General features: G+C 44.2%; 1 protein-coding gene across 50 annotated transcripts in view; it reads left to right on the top strand.

The window, feature by feature from the left end:
* LOC138513982 (mucin-19) overlaps positions 1 to 26,080 on the top strand; it is a 1,848,798-nt gene that overhangs the window by 192,954 nt on the left and 1,629,764 nt on the right. For all 50 annotated transcript variants that reach the window (XM_069629210.1, XM_069629207.1, XM_069629194.1 and 47 more), the window contains exons 14-15: positions 4,822 to 4,848; positions 15,025 to 15,042. In XM_069629210.1, the coding sequence (XP_069485311.1) occupies positions 4,822 to 4,848; positions 15,025 to 15,042 (45 nt within the window). The remainder of the gene's footprint in view (positions 1 to 4,821; positions 4,849 to 15,024; positions 15,043 to 26,080) is intronic.

The following is a 26,080-nucleotide window of genomic DNA, read 5'->3' as shown; positions in this document are numbered from 1 at the left end:
AAACGGCCTATACTAAAAAGAAACTATTGGCAATCCGTACAACTAAATATAAAAAAGAATGTGGGATAGCATTCACAAGAAAGAAAGAAGTGTTCACAAATGACAAGTCAGATTGTGGTAGGCGGGGTCTCCCATTCCCCACGTTTTGAGCACAGGACAAGGTGGGACCCCTGAGCACAGCACATGCTCAAGCTTTCCCAGCATGAGACAACAGTTCCGTTTTCAGATATCAGGGCCGTCTGTGGTTAGGTCTCCTTTCTCCAAAAAGTCTCTTGCCTCTGTGAACCTGATGAATTCAAAACATTGAATAAAAGTTCCTTTCTGCTTCTACGTTGGGTGATGTCTTTATACCCATGGATCCCCCTTTTCCATGCTCAGACCCTTCTCGACTGTTTTCCTCCCTCCGTTGGGCTCACTACGGCTGTTCAACAAAATGTCTTCTGTAACATTCACGAATCCTAATGTCTTTTTAAACCATTCACTGTGGACATCCCTTTGCCGGGTTCACTCTTGTCAACACACTATTTACTGGGAATTCAGACTCTGTCCCCTTTTCACCAGCATCCCTCAGTCAGGTTCACTTCTGCCAACTTTTGCAATTCACAAAGTGCAGTATTCCCTTCCCTTAGCTTCACCTTCATTTGCCGGTCAAAGACTTTGACTGAACAGAGGATTTTATTAGACCCCCCGTATGACCACGTTGACCCTCTTCTCTTGCCATTCCCATGCACTTCTGGGACTGGTAGTTTCAACCATATGGTAATCGCCCAGAGTTTCTCAGGTGAACACCCATTTGGTGTTTGACTCCTCTTTAACCATTTTCCCCTCTCGTATCAAAACAACAGTTCTTTGTACATTCTTCAATTAGCCATTTGCTACTTTTGTTCAACACAGTTTGGTTTCTTTTCGACTCTTCCTCTCGACTCACCGGCTGTGATGAACCGATTGTCTTTTTTCGTCTCTGGAGTCAAGGCAGGTACCGCAGTGGTAATCATCTCTGCTCTGCTTGGTTATCAGTGGAGGAGGGCCCTATACACCGTTGATATCTGCTGCAACACAGGCTAGCTATTGTTTGCTGTCTTAGGATTCCTTCTGTGGAAGTTTTACAGGCCTTGGTAGGAAAGGGCAAGGTCGCTTCTCTCCTTGTCACCCTCTCGGTTCGCGCTGTCTTTCTACTCCTCTTGAACTGCCTTGCTGAGTTAGCCCTGTCATTGTGTGGTCTGCCCTGCTCGTATTGTGCACTTGTGCTCCACCTTTTTTCCCTGTGAGGAAGGGAAAGTGCCGTAAGGTGTGTGTGATCCTGGTCAATTGCCTGACTTTGCCTGACACTTGTGGTGGGACATGCCAGGTAAATGGCTTTTGTGTTTGTACGTCTTCTTTCATGGTGTGCGTAAGTGTTCGTGTCAGAAAAGGCGATGGTGGGGTAGAGGTTCTGAGCTTCCTATATAGCAAGATGAGGAAAAGGAATTAGAAGAAGGGAGATACCGCGTCTCACCTGTCAGTGTCCCACTTCCACTCCCTGAGGACCCCCCATCCAGGTGATCCTCCCTCACTGGTCCACCCCCAGGAACTGGATCCTATAGCGATGGCCGTGTCCTGGACACCTGGATGACAGATCCCCGGGAACTAGTCAGAGAGACACCTTCAGGTTTCTCACCCTTCCCATACCAAGACTCATGCATTATTGTCATTCAACTACACCTCCCCCTTTGAAGTGTAGGGAACGCCTTTCCACACATCAAATGAGCCAAGCCTACAACCTTGATCTTTCTTGTAGAAATTACAAGACCACCTTCTTCAGATCCTATTTTCAATCATCCAACAATACGTTACCATTTAAAACTGTCCCAAATGATTATTCAAGCATTAGAAACCAATAACCAATAATGGACTTCTTGTCCCATAATTCCGCAAGTACTTGGACCAAGAAGAGGCAAAGAGTAATGCAGATCGGGAGGAACCCGATGCCCAAAGAGCATTCTAGTCTTTTCCTGCAAATACCTGTGCCTGTGAAATTTAAAGGATGGTAACAGGATGCAGGTTTGCGAGGTTCGAAGAACGGAAAATCAGAAGCAAGCATGGTGGACCTGGCCAGCACACCAGCAGAGAAGAGGGGGGATGCTGACAGAGCGGGCCATGGTGCCAAGATGACAGGATTCAGAGGCAGACTCATGGGTGTGCGCAAACTGCCGTGAGCAATCCCTTGCTTACCGGAGCAAGAGGGAAAACAGGGCTGTGGAAGAGACACCACGGGAGACGAGAAGCCGAACAGGAAACAGCTACAAAGGGAAACCAAGTGACGTACCTTCACAGAACGACCGCAAACAAGCCCAAGAATGCCACCAAGAGGCAGTGATTCAGGCCAAAGACAGTGGGGACCCTGTGGCATATAAGCAACTGCACTAAACACCAATAACTGTAAAAAGAACCACAGAAAGAGAGGACATGAAGAAACTAACTGTGAAAACGGGAAGAGGAGCAAAACCCTTAACAGTGTGTGAATGTATGGAATGTAAATAAATGAGAGCACCAAAACAACGTGTATATCAAGAGGATGCAATACCCAATCAAGTGAATATATGTTTGTGGAAATGGTTTAAAATCTCATGTGAATCAAAGAAGCCCTGAATAGAGAAAACACCAGGCGATTGCTAGTGTGCAAGAATAAGAAGCCCTGGCAGGAGAGTGTACCAGGCAAGTTATAAATGTGCATGGAACAAAGATACAAGTGTGCAAGAAGTAGATGTCCTGGCAGAAAAGTATACCAGGCAATTGCAAAAGTGCAGGAACCACAGTCCCTGGCATGAGGGTTTACCAGGCGAGCTATACATATGTAAGAAACAAAAAGCCCTGACAATAAAGTATACCAGGCAATTGCAAGCATGCAAGAACAAGAATTCCTGGCAGGAGAGTATACCAGGCAAATTACACATGTGTAACAGCAAGAAGCCCTGGGAGGAGAGTATACCAAGCAATGACAAGTATGGTAAGAACTTTTAAGTACAGAAATATCAGAACTGTGTTAAACATACCAAGAAAAGCCTTGTCCTGAAAAAATGAATGACAACGCTAGGAAGCTTTGGCTGTGACAGTACTATTGTGGGCCAAATGAGACACAAGGAACTGTGGTCTTCAATGAAGAGAAACCCAAGGGAAAGGAACCCCATTGTGGAAGAAGAGCTCTTCCTATATAAATAACGTTTTGTGTTGAAACTTCAAGGAAGAGAAACCTAGGGCAAGGGACATATAAAGAACATTTTATGTTTTAAAACTACTTATTCTTTTTTATGAACACATTTACAAGAACTTAAAAGATTAAAGAAATTTGTTTTTTTCACCTTTATAATTTAGTTTTCGTGTGGTGAGGGTCAGAATAAAACCCTTGGACACAAGGACAGTTTGATTTTGACATCCTGACACAGACTGTTCCTTAGTTTTGGTTAGGGTAGGCAAATTCCTCTTGGAACAGGGTCAGAGGGGCCTTTTCCCAACCCTTTATTTTCAATACAATTCTTTAACCAAAAATATGGGTAACTTGTGTCCGAGTTTCATTTGATTGTAAAATGTTTTGGACATCTCCATTAAATATTCTAATGTTGGACCCATAAGTATGAGTGATACTCATTAACGCCACTGCTTTGATGGTAAGTTGGACATTCTGTGGAATATCTGCATGTTTACTCCTAAAGAAGGCTTGATATTTATTAATGCTGAAACATTGATGAAATGTCGAGTTGACCTTACATGGTACAGTAGGAAAACTGCAGAACTGTATATCCTGCATTGTCATGGTTTAGTTTGTTTTGCTGATACTCGCGTGGTCACACTCGGAGAAGAAGGACATGTCTGGGTTAATGTGGAAATGGGTGCAGTGGCCTAGACAGGCTGTAACCTGAGCAGCAAGCTTTTCCCCATGGCCCAAGCTTCCCAGGACTCTTTTCAATGCACGCCAGCACGCCTTCCAAGTGTCATATGGTGCTGGGCTGCCTTTTCATGATTTCTTGGTTTCACAAATGTGCTACTGCCTAATATGGCATTGCTCTTCCGAGAGACAAGTGACGTTAGGATGCTGTGTTATAAATCTGTCCCGCTTGGATTCCCCTTTGAATGCTCTCAACCAATAGAAAAGTAAAGAATGATCAGAAAATATTGAATTACAATCCCAGTATTATTTTCCTTGTAGGCAAACGTAGCAAATCTGGTAGGTTGATTTTATTTGTTTTCGTTTCTGTTCTTTTTCCCCCTCTCACTCCCTACAAGAGGGCCTCGTTTCTCTGATCATTCTTAATCTAAAAGGTGGATTGTAACTTGACCTGCTGAAAGTTGCAATTTTAGTTAGCAGGAAGCATGATTACTTGCACCAGCAGCCAAACTTAAACAATGCATTCATAGCGTACACTCTCCCTGAAAGGTCTTTGGCTAGATTCAAATTTGTTCGAAGGTAGGACAGCATTTTCACAGACATAGCAAGACCATGAAGCAATCTATCGCTCCCAAGATCTCATTATTCTGATCTCTGTAAAGATCTGCGGCAGTGATAATTTCCTGTAGGCCAGGAGCATTGTCTGTTTAAAGGGAGCCACATAGACATACACCACCAGCGCGCTTTCGCTTTTGCTGTTGAATATTTTTTGTACCTGTATGTCGCAGGCCTGATAGTGTAGAGATTGTGGGGCACCTTGCCTTGGAATGATGTATATAGGTTTCAGTTTGGTCTATCCAGTTCACTTCAGAAACCGCAAACCTTTAGAAATATATACACTGGAGAATTCTTGTAAGAATATTTTGCCCTGAATGTTTTCTTTTTCTTTCCACCTTTAGGTGAACCCCATAGAAGTGGTGAATCTGGTAAGTCTATTTGAGTGCTTTTCCTTTGTTTGCTGTACTCCCATTGACGTTTGTGCTTATTTATGGTATGTGTGCCCGGCTAGTGACGGAGATACTTGTCAACTGCTTACCTTGAACACAGAGACCTTATCATTACCAAATAGAAATGATAGATGTATGCTTCAGAAAACCTTGAGGAACATGCATGTCACTATTCTCATTTTCCTGAATATTCTCATAAAGGTAATTGGTCTGCTTTAGAACACATCCACGTTTATCAACAACGTACGCTATTATTGTTAAGCTTTCCTTGTCACCCAAAAAGCCCATCATGCTACTGTTCAGAATTGTTGCATGCATGCGGACACCCCTGGAAAAGTTGAGAACATAGAGTAGAGCATCCATAGGGCTCTAAAATATATACTTGTGGTCTCCCCTTAACTGATTTGTTAGTCCCTCTTTTGTATCGTTTGCACCCCTCAATTTACAAGGGAGCCACAGAGGTAAATGCATCTAGTTAAGGGTCAGGCCACGCCCATTTGTTGTTTTGTCATTAGATCTATAAAAGCATATCGTGCTTTCAAAATATTCCTCACAAACCACTGCTTACAAAGAAAGCAAAATCGATATTTGCAATCAGAAATAAGTTTCAAGAATAAAATGAAGAATTGGGAAATCATTACATTTGACCATAAACCAGTTCAAAGACAGCCTGCATTTTGTAACATAATCAATGTAAAACTGGTGCCAAGTTGTGCTTAGATATTCCCTCCAAAACCCAAAGTTCACCTCATCAATCTCCTTAGCATAGGCTCCTGCTGCCTTTCATGCTCAGTCTCCCAGATTCCTTATTCTCACACGCATGCAAACACACGTCTAATCATACAATCCCTGAACAAAATGACTGAAACATAGTCTAGATTTTCTGAAAACATGCATACTCCAGCAAATGAATAAGAAACGTGCATTTACAAATGTAGTTGTGTGTTACACTCGAGAGGATACTGCACCCATCTCTTCTAAACTCGAGGCGAGTAAAGAAACACTTCAGGGTCGTGTTTGCACACTTTTGGGGCTGATTTACAAAAGGCTTTTTCAATAGCCTAACACAATTGAAAAACGTGTTGTAGATCAGGCCCACAAACATTCCCATCTGTATGATTGCCACAGAGCTGAGAAAGGATTATCCCAGAGCACAACATGTTAGATTGTTTAATGCTTTATTAAGGGCATTTTAGGCATGCGAAACTTGGGCAAGAGAAATAATGCCCCATTAGAATGGCTCCTCCTCAAGGCGACAATAAACAAAAGAGGTTTATCAAGAGAGAGTGAGACTCAGATTTGCAATACACCCCAATTTAACGCCTCTCGGTTAATAAAGCTCAAGAGCTCCAAGATCTCTGTTGTCCTTCTGTGCTTTACTCCTAACTGCTTGAAAGGGGTTACATTCGCCAGCAGTACTGGGAAACTGGCTTTCAAAGAGACGCTGCCATTTCACTTCCCAAAAGTTAATTACATAAGGCTGTGCACATGTTTTTCTGCGCCCGAGCACTGCTCACTCTAGCCAGAGGTCACCAACTGCCATAAAAAAGTTCCTGTTTTTCGCCAATGCAGGTCGGTCAGAATTTTGCTACTGCTGTACAACAGCCTCCTTTCTTGCCATTTTATCTGTTTTGGCTATTAGGTGGCACTTTAGCGCCACCTATAAGCGGAAACGATTGTATCATAGTACTGATGGGGAGAAATGGCATATGAGGAGAGGTACAAAGCTTGTAAGTGTTGTTTGGGTATTTGCCCACCCATTTACTGCCAATGGTCGTACTAATCCCCATAGCCATTGCCACCCAGTTCCTGCCCCTCCAGATCCAAAACACCTCCTCGTGGGAAATCTTTGCGCTCGCTTTAATCAAGCCTTACTGTCAAACCCTGTACTCAAAGTACCTGCCAGTACCTGCCAGTGTTTTTTCAAAGCAGGCTTCTGAAAGTCAATGACTTGACTGGAGCAGTAAAACCACTACTGGTATAATAAAAATGCCTTAACCAGGTCTGCCTTCACCCACTTTATTTATAAACATTATGCATGCGTGTTCTTCACTGAAGAACTGTTAAAAACCAGCATTGGCAAAACCAACAGTTTTGGCTTTTATATAAGTATTGGGCATTTTTCCAGGCACTGCTATTAGATGCCCAAGTACTTGCACCACAGTGTATCTGCTACCATCAATGGGCAGTTAATACCACTAGGGCAGTGCCTGGAAAGTGCCTTTCCCTTGCCTACATAAAAGCCCAAACTGTGGGCATTGCCAATGCTTGTTTCTTTTTGCCCTCACGTTGACTGGGTTGTTTGATCAACATTTAAATGTCCTTCCATAGCGGTGGCTCCCTCTCCGACATGCCTTTCAAGACTGGCTTCCAAAGGTGCATTAGTTATGGGGGACATTTCTCAGCGACGGTTCCTCACATTCTATGCATATAATATCTGGACATTTTTATCCAATGTGTACTTGTGCCTTTGTATTTGCCCCAGTTCCTTGCAGAACAGACGACTCTCGATGCCCCTGATTGCACCGATAATGAAGGTGATAGAAGAGTTTGTCAAGCATTAGAAGGCCCCACAATATGGACAGAGGACAAAAGTCTCTCCAAGCTATGCGTACACATGGTTCATCCATTGGTACTGGGTGCATTTGGGGCCTTCATGCTACATCTGAGAGGCAGCTCCCTCATGATGGCTCCATTGTGAGCACGCATCAGAAGGAAGACAAAAACAATTAACTCATTGTAGGGAAGCGTTACTCGATGGAGGCAAAGTACTGGTTAAATTGGTCCTTGGAGATTTGTTCAATGCATGCATTGTGACATCATTATCAAAAAGCAGTTTTGAAGCCTTGTTACCAATCCAAGCGGACATGTTAGACACAAGGGTAAAAAATGTGGCTGCCAAATCCCCTGACAATGCACATTCAGTACCATCTAGCAAGAAATTGTGTTCTGATCCCTCATCATCGGTACCACCGAATAGCAATGAGGGGAGTAAGAAATTAAAGTAATTACACAGTAAGACTCCAGTGCTGGGCTCAATACTTCTCGTGTTCAAACCATTTATCAATATGACTGCAATTGAGTCAGATAAATGCCTCTAGAGTTTTAGCTGGATTTAAACTTCCAAAAGGGCGAAATTTAGAGTGCTTTACTAAATGTCTTCCTACTAAAGTTATTGATGAGTTTACCTTCTGGATTTCAGAAGTCAGGGAAGCAGCACAGCAACAAGTGGAGATTTACAAGATATGAATCACACTGCAAGTGGAGCTCTAAATAACACTCTTTGTATCCATAGAAAGGTTTATCTTTCTGCTGCGTCTTCACACCTTGACATTCGGGAGGAAAGTCCTCCATTTGATAGCACAACTCTTTCCATCACTCCAATGATGACGCTTTAGAAAAGTGTAAATCCAATGTTACAGCTGTGAAATCAGTAAACTCCAAATCTGTTCAACCACCTAGAGCAGGTATTTAGACAGTAGCACTAGCCATCGTTTGTACATGGTTTCATCATCCATATTTTGAAAGGCAACACTTTCATCCTCAGAAATTCGTTCCTGAATCTTTCGCTGTTGCTCCTCTTTTTAGTAGCCCTGGCTCCCAGTTATTGGGGTGGGTCCCGTACCAAACTCTCACCCCTCCTTCCAGCCCCTCTTTTCAGGCCCATAAAATTCCCATTCCCACCTCCCATAATGAATTAATGGGGATGAAAAGGTTGGCTGCAAATGTATAAGTAACACACAAAGAGGGTTGTTCTCGTTGGACTATGATAAACATGAATTGGTTAAATATGCAAGTATCACAATCAAATCACATTGATTCTGATAAATTGAATATTTAACCAATCCATGTTTAATCGTAATCTAATGGTTTCTGCTTGAGCCAGAGCGGGTTTTGGATAATGGATCACATACAACCAAAGGAGTAACAAGAAGGATTGTACTGGTATAATAAAACTACCTTTTTATATCCTAGCAATATCCTTGTTGTGAGCAAAGCCAACCACTGACAAATTGTAGTGAGACAGTTTATCATCCCTTTGAAGAAGGTTGGGGTGAAGCAGAGAAAGGAAAACATAGATTTGCATTTTGTCATCAAAGAGGTGACAATGAAAGACAAAGGACAAGATGAGCCTTCTGAGGGAAGCAGTATAGAAGATGAAGAGCAGATGTCCGAAGACTGATTGTTGGGGGTCACGGACAGTGAAGGGGTGGGGGTGCTTCCAAGTTTCAGGAGATTTTAAAGAAGTGATGGTCCAGGTATGAGGCAATCTAAGTGAGAGAAGATTTGTGAAACCCAAGGTCATGGAGCGTGAGGTGTATACTGTTGATGATGGCATAGAGGACCAAAAGGATTAGCAGAGAGTTTGGATTGGTGTGCAATCAGAGAGAAAGTTGGAAACCTGCATGAGTGGAGTCTCAGCTGAGTGGTTATTACAGAAGCCAGATTCAAGTGCATTTCTATTCTCCTCAAGGTACATAGTGATCTGATTGAAGACAACCAGCTCAAGGACCCATGAATAATTGGGAAGATGGGAAACTGCACAATAGTTTGCCTTGAAATTTGGGTCATCAGAGGATTCCTACAAATGGGGTAGGACAGTTGCAGACTTGAAGGAGGTAGTGAAGACTTCAGCACAAAGAGATGTTAATAAACTCAGAGACATAAGGGCAGGTGATGGAGACAAAGCCGTTGACCCTTTGAGGAACAAACAAAAGGAAGGTAAACAGTAAAGACACACAAGCCACTCAAATACCCAGAATGAACATGACACCTGACTTTCTCTCTCATGTAGGCAATCTTAAACCAATACCATATCTGTTACAGTATGTTGCATGCTGGCTCATATTTATAATTGAATTATAACTTACTACAGGTCCCTGTACCCCAGTGTGTTTGGCTAAATAAGTAGGGCTCGGGTAACATTGTTCCTTTTGTTAAGGGGGTTCTTGGTTGCTATGAGATTCAACATGTCTATTCAAATATTGAGTTAGTTAACCACTAAATTCCTAGCTGAAATTCGAGTTAGTCCAATAACTAATGGTTTCTGCTTGAGCCAGAGCGGGTTTTTGGATAATGGATCACATACAACCAAAGGAGTAACAAGAAGGATTGTACTGGTATAATAAAACTACCTTTTTATATTCTAGAAGAAGAAAGTGGATTAGCTCTTTATCACTAGTGTCAACTTATTTTCTGTCTAGAAAACATTTTTGGTTTTGCTTGCACCTTTCTTTGCGCCAGTATTTCCTATCTTCACATATATGACTTATGCTATTCCCAATGAATAAATGAAAGCATTCAAGTCCGTCTGCGTGTAGATTTTTTTATTTTTGTGATAATTCTAGGCCCTTTTGGATGACACGTGTTTCGGCATTACACTTTGCCTTTCTGAAATCCAGGCATTTCCTAAAGTATCGCTGTCCCAATAGTCTGCTTTATTGCAGTCCAGTTAGTAATTGGGGTCAAATCCCATCCTAAAGTATCGCGGTCCCGATAGTCTGCTTTATTGGAGTCCAGTTACACTCGACGCTTGGAGCACAAAATGGACTATTTTCAGCAGATGGGATTTGACCCCAATTACTAACTGGACTGGCCAGGAAAGAGGCTGATAGGTATTGTGTCAGGGACAGTGCTACCAATAGTCCTGTACATATGCCAGGTCCCTTTTCCTTAGTTTTCAGAACACCCCAAGACCTTTGAGCACCCAAACTTCACAAAACCTGACAGAAATCATGTAGCCACAGAACCCAGAGCTAGTAGTAGAGACCAGAAACGCAACCCCCAGAATGTACCTGGGTAGAACCTGGGAATTCCTGTCACAGAGAAAGAGGAACTGAGTCATGACGAACATTGGAATGGATTTATGATATGATATTTTATTTGTATTGCGCTCATACACAAGTGTTTCAGAGCGCGACTTGAATTGTCTCTTTCCAAAAGGAATGAGACACCAAAAACCCAGCCCACCAACCGACCTAGAATGACCCCACGAGGATGGGGGTTAACAGCCAATGGACTGAGAGTGGAAAAAGAACTGGAGAGGAACTGGGGACACAGCAATGACCCTAAAACCTAGTTGGAAGCAAATTCACCAAATCTTGGAGAGAATTGCTGAAAGAATTAGCAGCCTGGGCACAGGGCTACCTGCACAAGAAGGGAGACTGAAAAGGGGCGGGCCAGAAACCTTCTTAAAGAATTGCAGTCGAACTCTTTGCCCCTAGGAGAATAACTCAGCTAGCAATTGGCCAAGGGGTACAGCTGAAGTAAATGTTCAATGGGAAACCAAGGGGTTTTTTTTAGATGGGGGGGAACAGGTCTCTAAAAAGCCAGCAGGTGCAGAAAGGGATGCAAAGGGTTTGGTTGAGGTCAGGAGCAGAGATGGTGGACCAAGAGACTTTTGAGGAGGTTGTACCAGGTGGAGAAGGAGGCGGCAGAGACTGTTGCAGAATAGAGAGTCAAGGTATTGATTCTAAGAGGGTGGTAGCATTTAAGTTGTTTGGGAGTAAGGGAAATAGACTTGAGGAAAGATAGAGAGAATGGGAAGTTAAAAGTAGAAGTGAGACAGACTGCGTGCATGTGGAGGAGTGGGGAGTTAGAGTCCGGGGGTGAGTATCGGGGTGTAGAGGCAGGTATAGTGATGGGAGTGAGGATTGTTAGGAAGACCAGTACAAATATGATGGGTGGAGACAGTAAAAAGGATATATATATATAGAGAAAGAGCGTGGCAAGAACAGGGTACATAGTGTGGGGAAAGAGAGGGATTGAACTAAGACCAGGAAGTGGAGCATAAGTACAGAGGAGTTACCAGTTAGAGGGTAGCGATAGAAGAATTGGGAAAGACCAGTCAGATCAGTGGAAGGATACTGTGGCAATAGACACAGAGAGAAATAGACACAGTGATGAGGATGGGTGTGAGATAAGAGGAGAATGGTGAGTGAGAAGAATCCGTGGCATCAACAGACTGAAAGAGAAGACAGATCAACAAATTACATACCTTAGAAAGTTCCTGATGGAGAGAGTTTGATAAGGACACACCTTTAGCCCCCGGGCCCCCTTTGGGTAAGGGATAGACACAGGCAGTGGGGGCCAGTATTTTGAGAATCCTTATGGAGAAAAGGGGAACCCTGATTTGAGGTGGTGGGAGCCAACGTGGATGATCAGTTAAGCCAGAGGGAACACTCCTAACTTGGGAACCCCAAGTGATTAACATATACCTATTTCTTTCTAATAAAATGTAAACATTTTTCATGTGACTATAGAGTGCAAATCCTGCACTTTATCAAATCCGGAGTCCTTCCCACCATGTATAAGTGGGCTACTACCCAGCCCAAGGTACAGCAGAAAACTCTCCCCTCATTCTGGACATCCTGTGAATTATACACTGCCTGCATCCTAGTGCTGTTAGATATGTGGTACTTCTCACACTTGACCTTGAAGAATCTGTCTCCAGTAAGATTGCTTTAGGGCATACATTTGAGATGGTTAGAGACGTTCCTGTTGAGTCTGATGCAAACCACTTTGCTTCCCCTTCTCTTATCACTCCAGACCTCATTTCACTATTGGAGCTCTTCCTTCTCAAACTGTCTTCTCCAGCCATGACCGCCATCATCTCAGTTTGATGTTGAGTGTCGAGTAGCCAGGGGTAATGTCCTTTTTAAAGGAGGGGCAATTGGTGAACGAAGGGAAGTTAAGATTCTTTAAGGCCTCCTATAAGACATTAATTAAAACTAAAAAAGTCGCTTTTAACAAGGATAGGTGGGAATACTAACAGCTGCATGTAAAACGTTGATCATTGATTGTTTTGGTGAATGGTTGCTGGAAAAGATCTCAACACACCTAATGAGCTACAGTGTAGTATACCCCATTCATCCTGGCAGAAACACTTTCGGGACCTGTACCAAGATAATGGGGATTTGCAGTTGGAGTATCTATCTGATGGAGTCACACCACAGGTTCAAAACATAGAAATAGTTACTGTGAAGGCGGTTGAAAGGGCAATCAGTGCCTCGGTGGGTGGGAAAGCACCTGGGCCAGCCATGATCCCCGTTGATCTTTTTAAGGATGAATCGTTGAACTGATCCCCAGTTCTTTGCCAAATTTACAATATTGTGATTAATTCAAGAGAGGTTCCCCAATCGTGGTGTCAAGCGGAAATCGTCCAATTTTTAAGAAGGATGATAGAGGGACCACTGAGAACTATTGCCTAATTTCTGAAATTCTTTTGCTAATTTACATTGGGGTTGCTTGCAAAACTGGGCAGAGGCAACTGGGATAATCAGCCACCTTCAAGCAGGTTTCCAGAAAGGTATCAGTATGACTGTTCAGGGTTTTAGCTTGGGCTGATTCTGGAAAAGTACACAAGGCTAGATAGGCCCAGGATTTATGCTGTATTTGTAGGGCTGAAGACCACATTTGACTGTGTTCCAAGGAACCAACTCTGGCAGGTGTTGATTAAAAGGAAAATCCCCCCTAATTTGTTAACTTTAAACCAGTTACTATATACCAACAACAAAGAATCAGTACGTTGGGACCTAGGTGGAGAGCTCACTGAGTTGCTTGATGTCGAGAAAGGTGTTAGTCAGGGGTGTGTGCTGGCCTTTATCTTCTTTTGCTTATATAATGAAGTAATCGAGGAGCTGAAGGCACACAGCCTGGACTCACCTAGGTTGGGAACGATGAAATTCCCTGTGCTTTTCTTTGCCGACAATGCACTGCTGCTGGCCACAACCTTGTCGATCTTTAACAAAAAGTGCAGGGAATTGCATTTAGAATTGAATAAGAGGAAATCTAAAATGATAGCATTTAAGCACAGGTCACCCAAATCAGAGACGCTCAATATTGAAGTAGATGGATTGGCCCTCGAGCAAGGATCAACCTATGACTATCGAGGCATCAAGTTCTGTAAAAATGGGCTGTGGTAAAATCAAGTTGTTAAAGCAACTGCCACCCTGGAAAGGGAGATACAGTGGAGGCATCAGGCGCTTGGAATGTGACCTACAACTAGTGGGAGATTTGATTAAGTTGAAACCTATTTTGTATTGGGTGAGGTTATGGACCTCCATAGGTTTAGCTCATTCTAGAAAAGATCTTATATATGTTTTGACTCTTGAAGGATTGTGTTCTCTTCATTGGTTTAACATGTGAAATCCTGACTCCTAGACTTGCATCTTGGCCATTTATGGAGGTCACCGGAAACCATGACCAGTGAAACCAAGGGCTTGATCAAGCGAGTGAATTTTGCATCATCTTGACAGTCTATGGAGGAGCCCTATGCTAATCTTAGCACTGGTCGCCTCTTTCTGATGATCAAGCCTGACTCTGGTTATGAAGCCTACCTGGATGTGATAAGGCATGCTCTTTATACCTAGAATTCCGTCTTAGTACTTTGGTACTCGCAACATTCACTCACACCTAGGCTGGGCATAATAATACAGTTTGGTACAAAGATTTACAAGGAAAATATATAGCCCCAATCGTTAGGCTTGCTGGCATTTGTCAAGGTGAAGTGGCAACAGTATACTGTAGGAGAACGTGTGACTTTACATTAGTTCATTTTGTCACCAAGTATTTACATAGATCATGGTTGAGGAGGTCTAAAGTGAGCAATTTTAGTCTTACAACAGTTGTAATGACGTCCAGTCAATAATCCTGACTAACCTATTTACTGTTTATTAAGCTAACTGGAGTCTAATTGTATGTAATAATTTGTATCTTTATATTCATATTTATTGATGTTTTATTGATGGTTTAATTGCTTGTTTATTAATACATTTTAAGGATGAGAATGCGGTGGCACTCTTTTAGTACGATTTATTTAATTAATTATTTTATTGTTAACTGTACTTGTTGGTAACTTTTATGGCTCACGCCGCAATAAAGTTTGAAAATGAAATGATTTCAAATTAGCGAGTGTACTTTTATGAGCTACTCGTCACACATTCATCTGCTTTGAGAGTGTTTAGTACATTGGTTTAAAGTGCATAATCAGTGCCGGAGTACCAGTCTAGCTAAAATATATGTTTGTCCTACGCCTACAAATCAGGGGTTCTTTGAATGTGTTGAATTATCTGCAATGTGTCAAAATGGTGACTAAGGACTCAAAACATCACCCTTCATTAATCTATGTTTTTCTTTTTTTATGTTCCTTTGAAGGCGAACACAGCAAACGAGGTACAGTGATGTTACAAATCCTATTTTGTTTATACATATGCACACACACACATGTCTAGACTGTACTGTAAGTATGCGTTTGCCTTTATGTTTTCATCATTATTTAATGCTATTAATTATTATTATTATTATTATTATTATTGGTATTTAATGCTATTAAAAGCTACATCTAAAAGTGTTTGTTTTTTTAACATCTTTTCACAGAAGACAATGACATTCGATAAGTGTGACACATGTTTGCAGTAAATTAAATCAAGCAGTTTTAAAGAAGAAGAAAATAGGTCCCTTAAAACATAACCATACATTTGTCTTGACAAAAAAAAAAATTCGAAAATGAAAGATGGGGGAGAATTCCTGATGTTGATCCCCTGAATGTATTACTTTTCCCAATCTTTGGATTATTTGGTTGATCCATTTTGCACCTTTCTTAGAAGGCATGGATTAAATGAACCCTAACGACAGTTTATGAAGGTGGCTTAGGCATTGCATCGGGTTTCATGGAACAGAGCACTCACAAAAGCAAATGTGTTCCCATTTTCTCCTCCACATAAAAAAGCCGGCATTATTGTGAGCATTTGGACAAGATGAGTCAGGTTCTACTTTGGGCATAGTCCTTCAGAGACAATGGTAGTAAATCCCACATTTTCAGTGAAATCAGTCCATGAACCAGCCTTACATTACTTCATCATCCCTGAAGAAAAAGCTGGCCCAGTGGTTAAACCATGTGTAACAGGGTGCTGCCAACTACTGTCACTGTGCTACACACCTGAGACCCAGACACAAAAAAGTAAAATAAGCATTTTTATTATAAAAGTCTGTTGAAGTTTAACAAAAGTTGCTAGCTTTCAGATAAAACTCAGTAAGCTACGTTGTCAGCATGATTTCTCCAAGTGTTAAGTGGTCATGTGAGTAGGGCCAGTGGGTGTTCTCAAACAAGGGTTCAAAGGAATAGGCACTCCTGCTCCAAAGGGGATGTTAGACAAAGTAGCCAAAGGTTCACAAAGTTCAACACAATTTAACTTGGTTATCTGTTGGTAACAAATATTTCCAAAATCTTCCAGTGTCCCAGGTTAAAAGAATTTTCGATCAAGTCTGTACCCTTTTGGTGCTTCCAGGAAATTGTTCTTCTCCTCTGACCCTCTCCTCGGGCTGCATGGTTGCCCACGCTGTGGATCCATTGCTCCTGGGCAGATAGGTGTTTGCAAGGTCCCTCAAGTGCTGTCTTCAAGGCCCTCTCTACAGGTTTCTATCTCGATGAATATTTCTTCCAGGCTGACTGCACTCGGGTAGGGATTGATGTGGAAGTTTCACCCTACTCCCACCTTTTACCCACTTCCCATCACAATGATCTTTCTCGGGCCTTTCTCTCTTCTGTCTCACTCTAGGTTGTTCTCCCTGGTGTGTTGCTGTCATCACATTCTTCCACCCACCTACACAATTCCACTGGACCAATATGGTCCTCCGAAAAAAATAAATTTCGAATGGATTGTTTCCTCCCACATATTACTCATCTTTCTATATATATCTCCATATCCAGCTTAAGCTGCTTAGGAAACTTTTTCAGCAGGTGGTGCTGTGTGTCGATGCCAGTCGACTTGATGTCCCTCGAGGGCATCCATCCTGATGGGGACATCACCACTGGTACATATAGTATGCGCAGCGACTGTTAGGTTCGGGTTTTTTGTTCTGTGAGAGCTATGGCTTCAGAAGATCAGCGCGCTTCGGTTCCTTCAAGAAACCTATTGAGTAAACTATGGCATCTTCATCGGCATCGTCGATTCCAAGATCGAGGTTTCAAAAATGCCAATACTGTGGGGAGAAGATGTACTTTACGGACCACCATCGGGTGTGTCTGTAGTGTTTGCGATCTGATCATAAGACATCTGAGTGTGGATCCTGCCTTTCGATGACAGTGAAAGCCCAGAAAGAACTTAGAGGGATGTTAGCTACAAGTAGGATACATAAATACCCTTCAATGACTCTGTCGAAAAAGCAATCCTCTGACGAGTCAAGGGGTGACTCTATTCATCTGAAGAATGCTAAAAGATCTCGATCTAGGAGTGTATCTCACCACTCATCTTCGTCTTCACGACAAATGAAGAAAATGCATCACAGGTCGGCGTCCTCTTCAATGAGGTCTTCCCCGGAACGGGTAACTTGCCTGACGAAATCAGCTTCACCGACTGAATGGGAGAGATTCAGACAAAAAATTCTCCAGGTTTTCCAGATTGCTGCCTCCACCCCCTCGAAATAAGAGAAGGAGCCATGCTCCTGTTGCGGAAAAACCTGACCAGGAAAAGGGAAAGGCCAAGCCCTTGATCCCAGGTGTCTGTGATATAACTCCTAGAAAACCTTTGAAGGTGCTTTCAAGTTGAGAACCTGCCCTGTCGAAGCCATAATCTTTGACACCTTCAACAACGAAGAGTTCGATGTCCCTATCGGGTAAATCTTAGACGCCATTGTCGTTGAATCCCGAAATTGTTGTTGAATGCCAAAATTGTCAAAGGAGGTCGAGAAAAATAAAGCATCCTTCACTCCACTTCCAAGACAGGACTTTTTCAAGCCACTTCCGTCAATATATAAGGAGTTTGAGCCATCATATGATGAAGATCAACCTTTTGGCTTGAAGTATGGAACTCAAGGCATTCCAGAGGTTCTAATAACAGAAGATTCATGGATGATGGATCTGTATGAGACATTACAGATGGCAAGTGGAATAGACAATTCCCCAGAGATTGAATATGGCAGACCAGATCCCTCCGATCACACAGAGGGGTCATATAGACAATTAATGGCAAACGCCATTGAATTCCTGGGATAGGTCAGCCCTGCACCACCTTATGAGCAGGATGACCTGACAGACATTTTGGGCAAGGGACCCCAAGAGGATCGTATTCTTCCCTTCCATATAGCCTTGCAAAGGCGGGTCAGTGCAAACTGGGATACGCCAGAATTAATTCTGGCGGTAAATAACAATTTGACAAGTAAATACAGGACCTCTAGTAGCGATTCTTATTACCTATTAAGACACCCAACTCCAGAAACCTGGTAGTACACCGCTACATTGACTTTAAAACAAACTGCCTACCGAACGATTCCCCCAGAAAGAGATGACAAACGTTATGATGCCTTGGCAAGAAAGGTCTTCCCGGCTGGGTGTATGGCCCTTAAGTCGGCGAACACCAAATGCACACTTGCTAAGTTCACATTTACCCTATGGGACTGTATAGCAATGGCGGCTGATCATATTCCCAATGGGGTAGAATGAGACAGATTTTTGAAGATTATTAAAGATTGGAAGGAAGCTATGTGTGAGTCCCTTCAAACTGGTCATGTCTCTGTGGACAGTATTCTCAGAACAATGGTAGCTAGCATGGTGATATGCAGATTTGGGTGGTTAATGAAGTCTGGGTATGCTTCGGATGTGCAATCAAGACTTCTTAACATGCCCTTTGATGGCACACACTTATTTGGCAGCAAGGCTGACGAGAGCCTAGAGAAGCTGCAGACCTCCAAAATGACAGCCAAATCCCTTAGTGCTGTAATCAGACAACTGCAAACTCGCCCCAGTGGAACAGCTTGGAAGGGCAGGTCCTTTCATTTTTATGCCTCAGCTGGAAGAGCGAGAGGACTGGCAAGTCAAAGTGGTCAGAGAAGGTTTCCCCGTGGTGGACGGGGGAGAGGTGCTAAGACCACTCAGTCAATGGCTGGTTTACCCTCAGCCGCTGCATCAGCCACCTCAAAATCTCTATGAGGACTTAGTCCACAAAACCCCTGTGGGAGGCAGACTCTCACAGCATCTACAAGAATGGCAGGGTATTACTTCAGATGCATGGGCATTGGAAACAGTAGCCTGGGGTTACTGCCGTCCCTTTCTATAAAGGCCTCAGGATCATCCACCAGGGAGCCACTCTTTAAAATGTCCAGATTCACTCTTTGTGCTGGAAATTTTGACCGTGCTTGAGAACCAGTACCTGTAGCGGTGAGGAACACGGGCTGGTACTCCCCTTACTTCGTAATCCCCAAGAAGGACAGATGTTTGAGACCCATCTTGGACTCAAGAGACTTGAACAAAATTCTCAGGAAGGACAAGTTCAATATGGTTATCCTTTTTCCGAGCATTCAGACTCTCCAGATCCAGGTCTGGATGGTGTCATTAGACCTTCAGGATGCTTACTTTCATGTGCCTATCCATCACAAGCACAGGAGGTACCTGAGGTTCATCGTTGGCAGTTCTCATTAACATTTTTTGAGTTCTGCCAGTCGGGCTGACCTCCGCCCGAGGTTTTTCACCAAGCTGATGGTGCTGGTGGCAGCGAGTTTCAGGAGAGTGGGGATTCACGTCTACCCATACCTGGACAATTGGCTGATCAGGTTGCGTTCTTCCAAACAGGCCTGGAACATCTCAGTATAACCTGCCACTCTCTGCGCAGACTGGGCTTCTCCCTCAACTACAACAAGTCCCGTATTATACCATCGCAAAGACTCCAGAGCATCGGAACAGTCCTGGATGCATCCTTGGGAAAAACCTTACCAACCAAGGTGAGGGCTCAACACATTGTACAGATGGTCACCAAATTCCAGAGTGCCCAGCATCTCCCCAACTTTGATTTTTTGAGGTGGCTCAGCCTCATGGCATTCTTCATTTTTCTGGTGCCAGAGGCTCGCCTGAGAATGAGATCTCTCCAATGGGCTCTCAGGACTCAATGGTACCAATTCTCAGGCAAGATGTCAGACCTCCTTCAGGTTTCCAAGCAGAGTCTCACAGGATCTTATGTGGTGGGCCTGCAAGGACAACATTCTGAATGGAGACATTTTTGACAGCCACGGCCGGAGATAATAGTAGTTACGAACACCTTAGTCATGGGGTGGGTAGCACATGAAAATGATCTGACAATCAACGGTTGTTGGTCTCCATCATAGTCCAAACTATACACTAATGTTTTGGAGCTGAGAGCAATCAGACTTGTGCTGGTGGCCTTTGTGCCTTCTGTACTGGGAAAGAATATCCTGATAAGACAGACAACACAGGGGTCATGTACCAGCTCAATAAGAGAGGAGTTGCAGGGTCACTACCACTGTGCAGAGAAGCAATTCAGATCTGGTTCTGAGCAATTCAAGAGGGTGTTGTCATGACCCTCGCCCAAAACCCCCTGTGGCAAACCCATTGGCCAGGTGGAGTCAGGACTCGGACCTCTAGAGCCTGGCATCCTCTTCAAAAGCCCTCATGGGGCCAGTCCTGGTGCCTACGGCGCCAGGCTCATACACCATGAAAAACAATGTGCTTGGGAACTACTTTATAGTATTGTCAGCCAACTTGGAGGCATCCACATAGCTTGGTTCATAAGAACCAAGCTATGCGGTCTAGTGTTTTGGGTGTAGTAGCCTAGGGACTACTTTATCTGGACTATTTTGTTGGGGCTATTTAAACCACACCCGAGCAAGACAACACGCTTCGCGTTACTTTGCAGCTTGCAACGTGACGCTCACCGTGTCCAGCTATTCCCTCGAACCTCGCAGAAGCAGAACCTGCAAGGAGAAAAAATGAACATCATTAGCAGCAGCATCTTACCTGCAGTCTTCATCTTAAACATTCGCAGCTACTGAGAACAGCTTCCTCGAATCTGCACGCCTCCCGGACAGAACGACCTGAAAGAGGAAGATAGAGGCAACATTAAAGAAAGCAGTAGAGACATTTACAAATTACGAACTGCTCTAAAGGCTTACCTGGCTGGTCGCCTCTCGGCTGGCACCACTCCGGTCATTCCACTTGTGCTGAAGAACATCACGACCTACAAGGAAGGAAAACACAGGTTATTAAATGCAAGACTTTGCAGCGCTGCGCATAGCGCATACTTACCGCATCATAGCGCTCTTAATGCGCCATCATTTGCCAGCGGGGCTCAACCAAGCCAGTTCGCCACGCTGAAGCTCTGCATACCTAAGGGAGAAAAAAGAGACATTTTAAACAAAGAAAGGCATGCAGGATAGCAACAAAACTAAAGAACAGCAATAAAACCTACCTGAACAATATCAAACGGGCCGGTATCAGTGAAGTAACTGGACCGCACTCGCTCATGAAAGACAATGCGCCCCTGCAAAGAAGGCAGGGCGGAGAGCACGCCTAATTCTACCACAAAGTGAGGAGAGGGCGCCAGAGGGTCTGAAATCATACGGGGGTGGAGGGAGGATACTTACCCCAGTCGGTCAGTCTTGAACACAGTCCTCCTGTATTTTCAGGCAGAACGTTCCCCGCAGACCACATCAGGGCAAAGCTGAGAAGCATACCAGCGAGTAACCCTGCTGGGTGGCGTCCCTGTGGATACCAGGTGAGCGTAACAGGTGTCTCTCTATAAGCAGTTCTCCTAGCTGGAGAGGAGGACACCGCGGCGGATGCTTTGAGCAGGCAGAGAACAGTCTCCCACGAGTGGGAACTAGCTCAGGAAGTCCTTCAAGAGATCTTTGCCCTTTGGGTAATCCCTGAAGTTGATCTGTTCATGACCAGTGTCAACCGGAATTTCTAACTGTCCTGCTCCAGGGAATTTCCACCAAGAGTAGCTCTAGTGGACGCATTCGTAGTGGACTGGTCCTTATCTACTAGTTTTCGTAAGATCAACTTTAGGATTTTATTGAATCTTTCTACCAAACCTTCGGTTTGAGGATGGTACACAGAGGTTTGCAAGGTGGAAATTTGGAGTACTGGTCAGTTAGTATTTCCTTGGGAAAACCAACCCTGGAGAAATACGGTAGAAGGTGCTTAAGGATCTGCTGAGTGGTGTTGTTTCTCATTGGGAATGCCTCGGGGTATTGAGTTGCATAATCTACTATCACCAGGACATATTTATTGCTTAGTCTGGATGTTTCTAGCGGTCCAATTATATACATACCAATTCTGGAAAAGGGGATTTCTATGATCGGTAATGGGTTCAAAGGGGCAGATGCTGGGATGTGTGGGCTGGTCTTTTGACATATTTCGCTTGTCTGGATGAAGGTCTTTATATCAGCGTGATTACCGGACCAGTAAAATGTCCCACTAATATGCGCTTGGGTTTTAGCTCGTCCTAAATGCTCCCCAATAAAATGGGGAAGGCGGGATCTTCAGTACAACCTTTCTGTGGCCTTTGGGTATTACCAATTGGGTTTTGATTACACCATCCATAGATGTCTGTCTTCTATAAAGCAATCCCTGCTTTAAGAAGAAAAAAGGATTTCCCTTCTCTAAGCCATCTTCTTTCGGAATTGCTTCTAGCAAAGCTTCAGTGAGCATCATTTCACTGGGGGAAAGGCTAGGTCGGGATAGATGGTAGACTCTTCTCCCTTCCTTTCTTTGCTGTTAAGTGGTTTGTCAGCTTCTCCAAAGCCTAAGCTACCCGGTTCAATTTTGTCGGTTCACTTTCTTTAAAGTGAGGAAATAGAGCTCTTTCCAAAATTCGCTGGGCAATTTGATCTCCCTGGTGTACCTCAAAAGGGAGTTCACCAGGATTCTGTAAGAGAACCTTTACATCTCCCTGGAAGTCGGGATCAATAATGCCTGCTAAGTCATCTATCCCGAACTTCCATGCTAGGCCAGATTTCAGGGCCAGTCTTATGTAGCACTTCAGCGGGGGTATCAAAACTAGGTGTTTAGGAATAATTCCTCTCTTCCCTGTGGGAATAATAGCTTCCCTACTGCTACAGATGTCAAATCCTATTGATTCCTTGGTGGTGATGTAAGGGTTAGAAGCTCTCTACGTTTTTGGAACTGTAGGGTTCCCCAATTTGTTTCAAATGAGTCTCATCCCACGGCTGACACCATATATAAGGAAGGCATGGTATCAAGAATAGACAGACACAGGTGATCACAGTTCAAGTGTGTTTATTAAACTGTATAGGTAGGGTGGAAAAACACCTAATCTAAACCTAAATCTAAGATGGGAGCAAGCTACCACCATCAAATCAAAATAAGTCAGTCCTAGTGGCGTCCTGTCAAAATAAAAGGACCTATACTAAAAAGAAAATATTGCCAATCCGTACAACTAAATATAAAAAAGAATGTGGGATAGCATTCACAAGAAAGAAAGAAGTGTTCACAAATGACAAGTCAGGATGTGGTAGCCGGGGTCTCCCTTCCCCACGTTTTGAGCACAGGACAAGGTGGGACCCCTGAGCACAGCACATGCTCAAGCTTTCCCAGCATGAGACAACAGTTTCGCTTTCAGATATCAGGGCCGTCTGTTGTTAAGTCTCTTTTCTACAAAAAGTCTCTTGCCTCTGAGAACCTGATGAATTCAAAACATTGAATAAAAGTTCCTTTCTGCTTGTATGTTGTACCCTTCTCGACTGTTCGTCCCCCTCCGTTGGGCTCACTACGGCTTTTCAACAAAATGTCTTCTGTAACATTCACGAATCTTAATGCCTTTTTAAACCATTCACTGTGGACATCCCTTTATCGGGTTCACTCGTGTCAACACACTATTTACTGGGATCTCAGACTCTGCCCCCTTTTCACCGGCATCCCTCAGTCAGGTTCACTCCTGCCAATTTATGCAATTCACACAGTGCAGGATTCCCTTCCCTTAGCTTCACCTTCATTTGCCGGTCAAAGATTTTTGACTGTACGGAGGATTTTATTAGACCCCCATATGACCACGTTGACCCTCTTCTCTTGCCATTCCCAAGCACTTCTGGGACTGGCAGTTTCAACCATATGGTAATCGCCCAGAGTTTCTCAGGTGAACACCCATCTGGTATTTGACTCCTCTGTAGCAGTTTTTCGCCTCTCGTATCAAAACAACAGTTCTTCGTACTTTCTTCAATTAGCCCGTTGCTACTTTTGTTCAACACAGTTTGGTTTATTTTCGACTCTCCTCTCGACTCACCGGCTGTGATGAACCGCTTGTCTTTTCTTCTCTCTGGAGTCAAGGCAGGTACTGCAGTGGTAATCGTCTCCCCTTGGCTTGGTTATCAGTGGAGGAGGGCCCTGTGCACCGTTGATATCTGCTGCAACACAGGCTGGCTATTGTTCGCTGTTTTAGGATTCCTTCTGTGGAGGTTTCACAGGCCTTGCTAAGAAAGGGCAAGGTCGCTTCTCTCCTTGTCACCCTCTTGGTTCGCTCTGTCTTTCTCCTCCTCTTGAACTGCCTTGCTGAGTTAGCCTAGTCGTCGTGCGGTCTGCCTTCCTCGTATTGTTCACCTTTTATCCCTGTGAGGAAGGGAAAGTGCCGTAAGGTGTGTGTGATGTTCGGCAATTGCCTGACCCTTGTGGTAGGACAATCCAGGTAAACGGCTTTTGTGTTTGTCTGTCATCTTTCATGGTGTGCGTAAGTGTTCGTGTCAGAAAAGGTGGTGTTGGGGTAGAGGATCTGAGCTTCCTATATAGCAGGATGAGGAAAAGTATTAGAAGAAGGGGGATACCGCGTCTCACCCATCGGTGTCCCACTTCCACTCCCTGAGGACCCCCCCATCCAGGTGATCCTGCCTCACTGGTCCACCCCAGAAACTGGATCCTATAGCGATGGCCATGTCCTGGCCACCTGGATGACAGAACCCCGGGCACTAGTCAGGGTGACAACTTCAGGTTTCTCATCCTTCCCATACCAGGACTCAAGACTCATGCATTATTGTCTTTCAACTACATCTCCCCCTTTGAAATGATTTCCACACATCCAAAAATACGTTACCATTTAAAACGGTCCCAAATGATTATTCAAGCATTAGAAACCAATTACCAAAAATGTACTTCTTGTCCCATAATTCTGCAAGTACTTGGACCAAGAAGAGGGAAATACTAAAGCAGATCGGGAGGAACCCGATGCCCAAAGAGCATTCTACTCTTTTCCTGCAAATACCTGTGCCTGCGAAATAGAAAGCATGGAAACAGGATGCAGGTTTGCGAGGTTCAAAGAACGGAAAATTAGAAGCAAGCATGGTTGAGCCGTGCGGCTCTAGCAAAACAGAAACGTGATGGCTGGAAGGTTTTGAATGAATCATAACCACGGGCAAAGCTCTGGGCAACCCTCCAGACCATCGTTTTTCAGCCTGCCAAGCCATTACAGAAGGGCAAAATCCATATGCAAATCAGGCTTGGTCCTACCCCAAAAGGAGCAGTCCAGCCCGAACTGCTAGGTCACATCCCTTCTGCATGAGACCACAAGCATCCCCAGACATGGTTCAGCCTTGTTGGGCGTCATCAGTGAGGAGTAGCTTGGGTCTCTAGGCCCGGCAGACTCGGGACCCACGTCTGGGCATACCCGTCCCACTCAGGGGTGACTTTAGCAAAACAGAAACGTGATGGCTGGAAGGTTTTGAATGGATCATAACGACGGGCAAAGCTCTGGGCAACCCTCCAGACCATCGTTTTTCAGCCTGCCAAGCCATTACAGAAGGGCAAAATCCATATGCAAATCAGGCTTGGTCCTACCCCAAAAGGAGCAGTCCAGCCCGTACTGCTAGGTCACATCCCTTCTGCATGAGACCACAAGCATCCCCAGACATGTTTCAGCCTTGTTGGGCGTCATCAGTGAGGAGTAGCTTGGGTCTCTAGGCCCGGCAGACTCGGGACCCACGTCTGGGCATACCCGTCCCACTCGGGGGTGACTTTAGCAAAACAGAAACGTGATGGCTGGAAGGTTTTGAATGAATCATAACCACGGGCAAAGCTCTGGGCAACCCTCCAGACCATCGTTTTTCAGCCTGCCAAGCCATTACAGAAGGGCAAAATCCATATGCAAATCAGGCTTGGTCCTGCCCCAAAAGGAGCAGTCCAGCCCGAACTGCTAGGTCACATCCCTTCTGCATGAGACCACAAGCATCCCCAGACATGTTTCAGCCTTGTTGGGCGTCATCAGTGAGGAGTAGCTTGGGTCTCTAGGCCCGGCAGATTCGGGACCCACGTCTGGGCATACCCGTCCCACTCGGGGACGACTTTAGCAAAACAGAAACGTGATGGCTGGAAGGTTTTGAATGAATCATAACCATGGGCAAAGCTCTGGGCAACCCTCCAGACCATTGTTTTTCAGCCTGCCAAGCCATTACAGAAGGGCAAAATCCATATGCAAAT

Source organism: Ambystoma mexicanum, chromosome 12 (genome assembly GCF_040938575.1).
Source record: "Ambystoma mexicanum isolate Mex_15411 chromosome 12, UKY_AmexF1_1, whole genome shotgun sequence".
In the NCBI taxonomy this organism is placed as follows: Eukaryota; Metazoa; Chordata; class Amphibia; order Caudata; family Ambystomatidae; genus Ambystoma; species Ambystoma mexicanum.
Note: the sequence above shows the minus strand (reverse complement) of the source record. Positions and strands in the feature narration are given on the sequence as shown.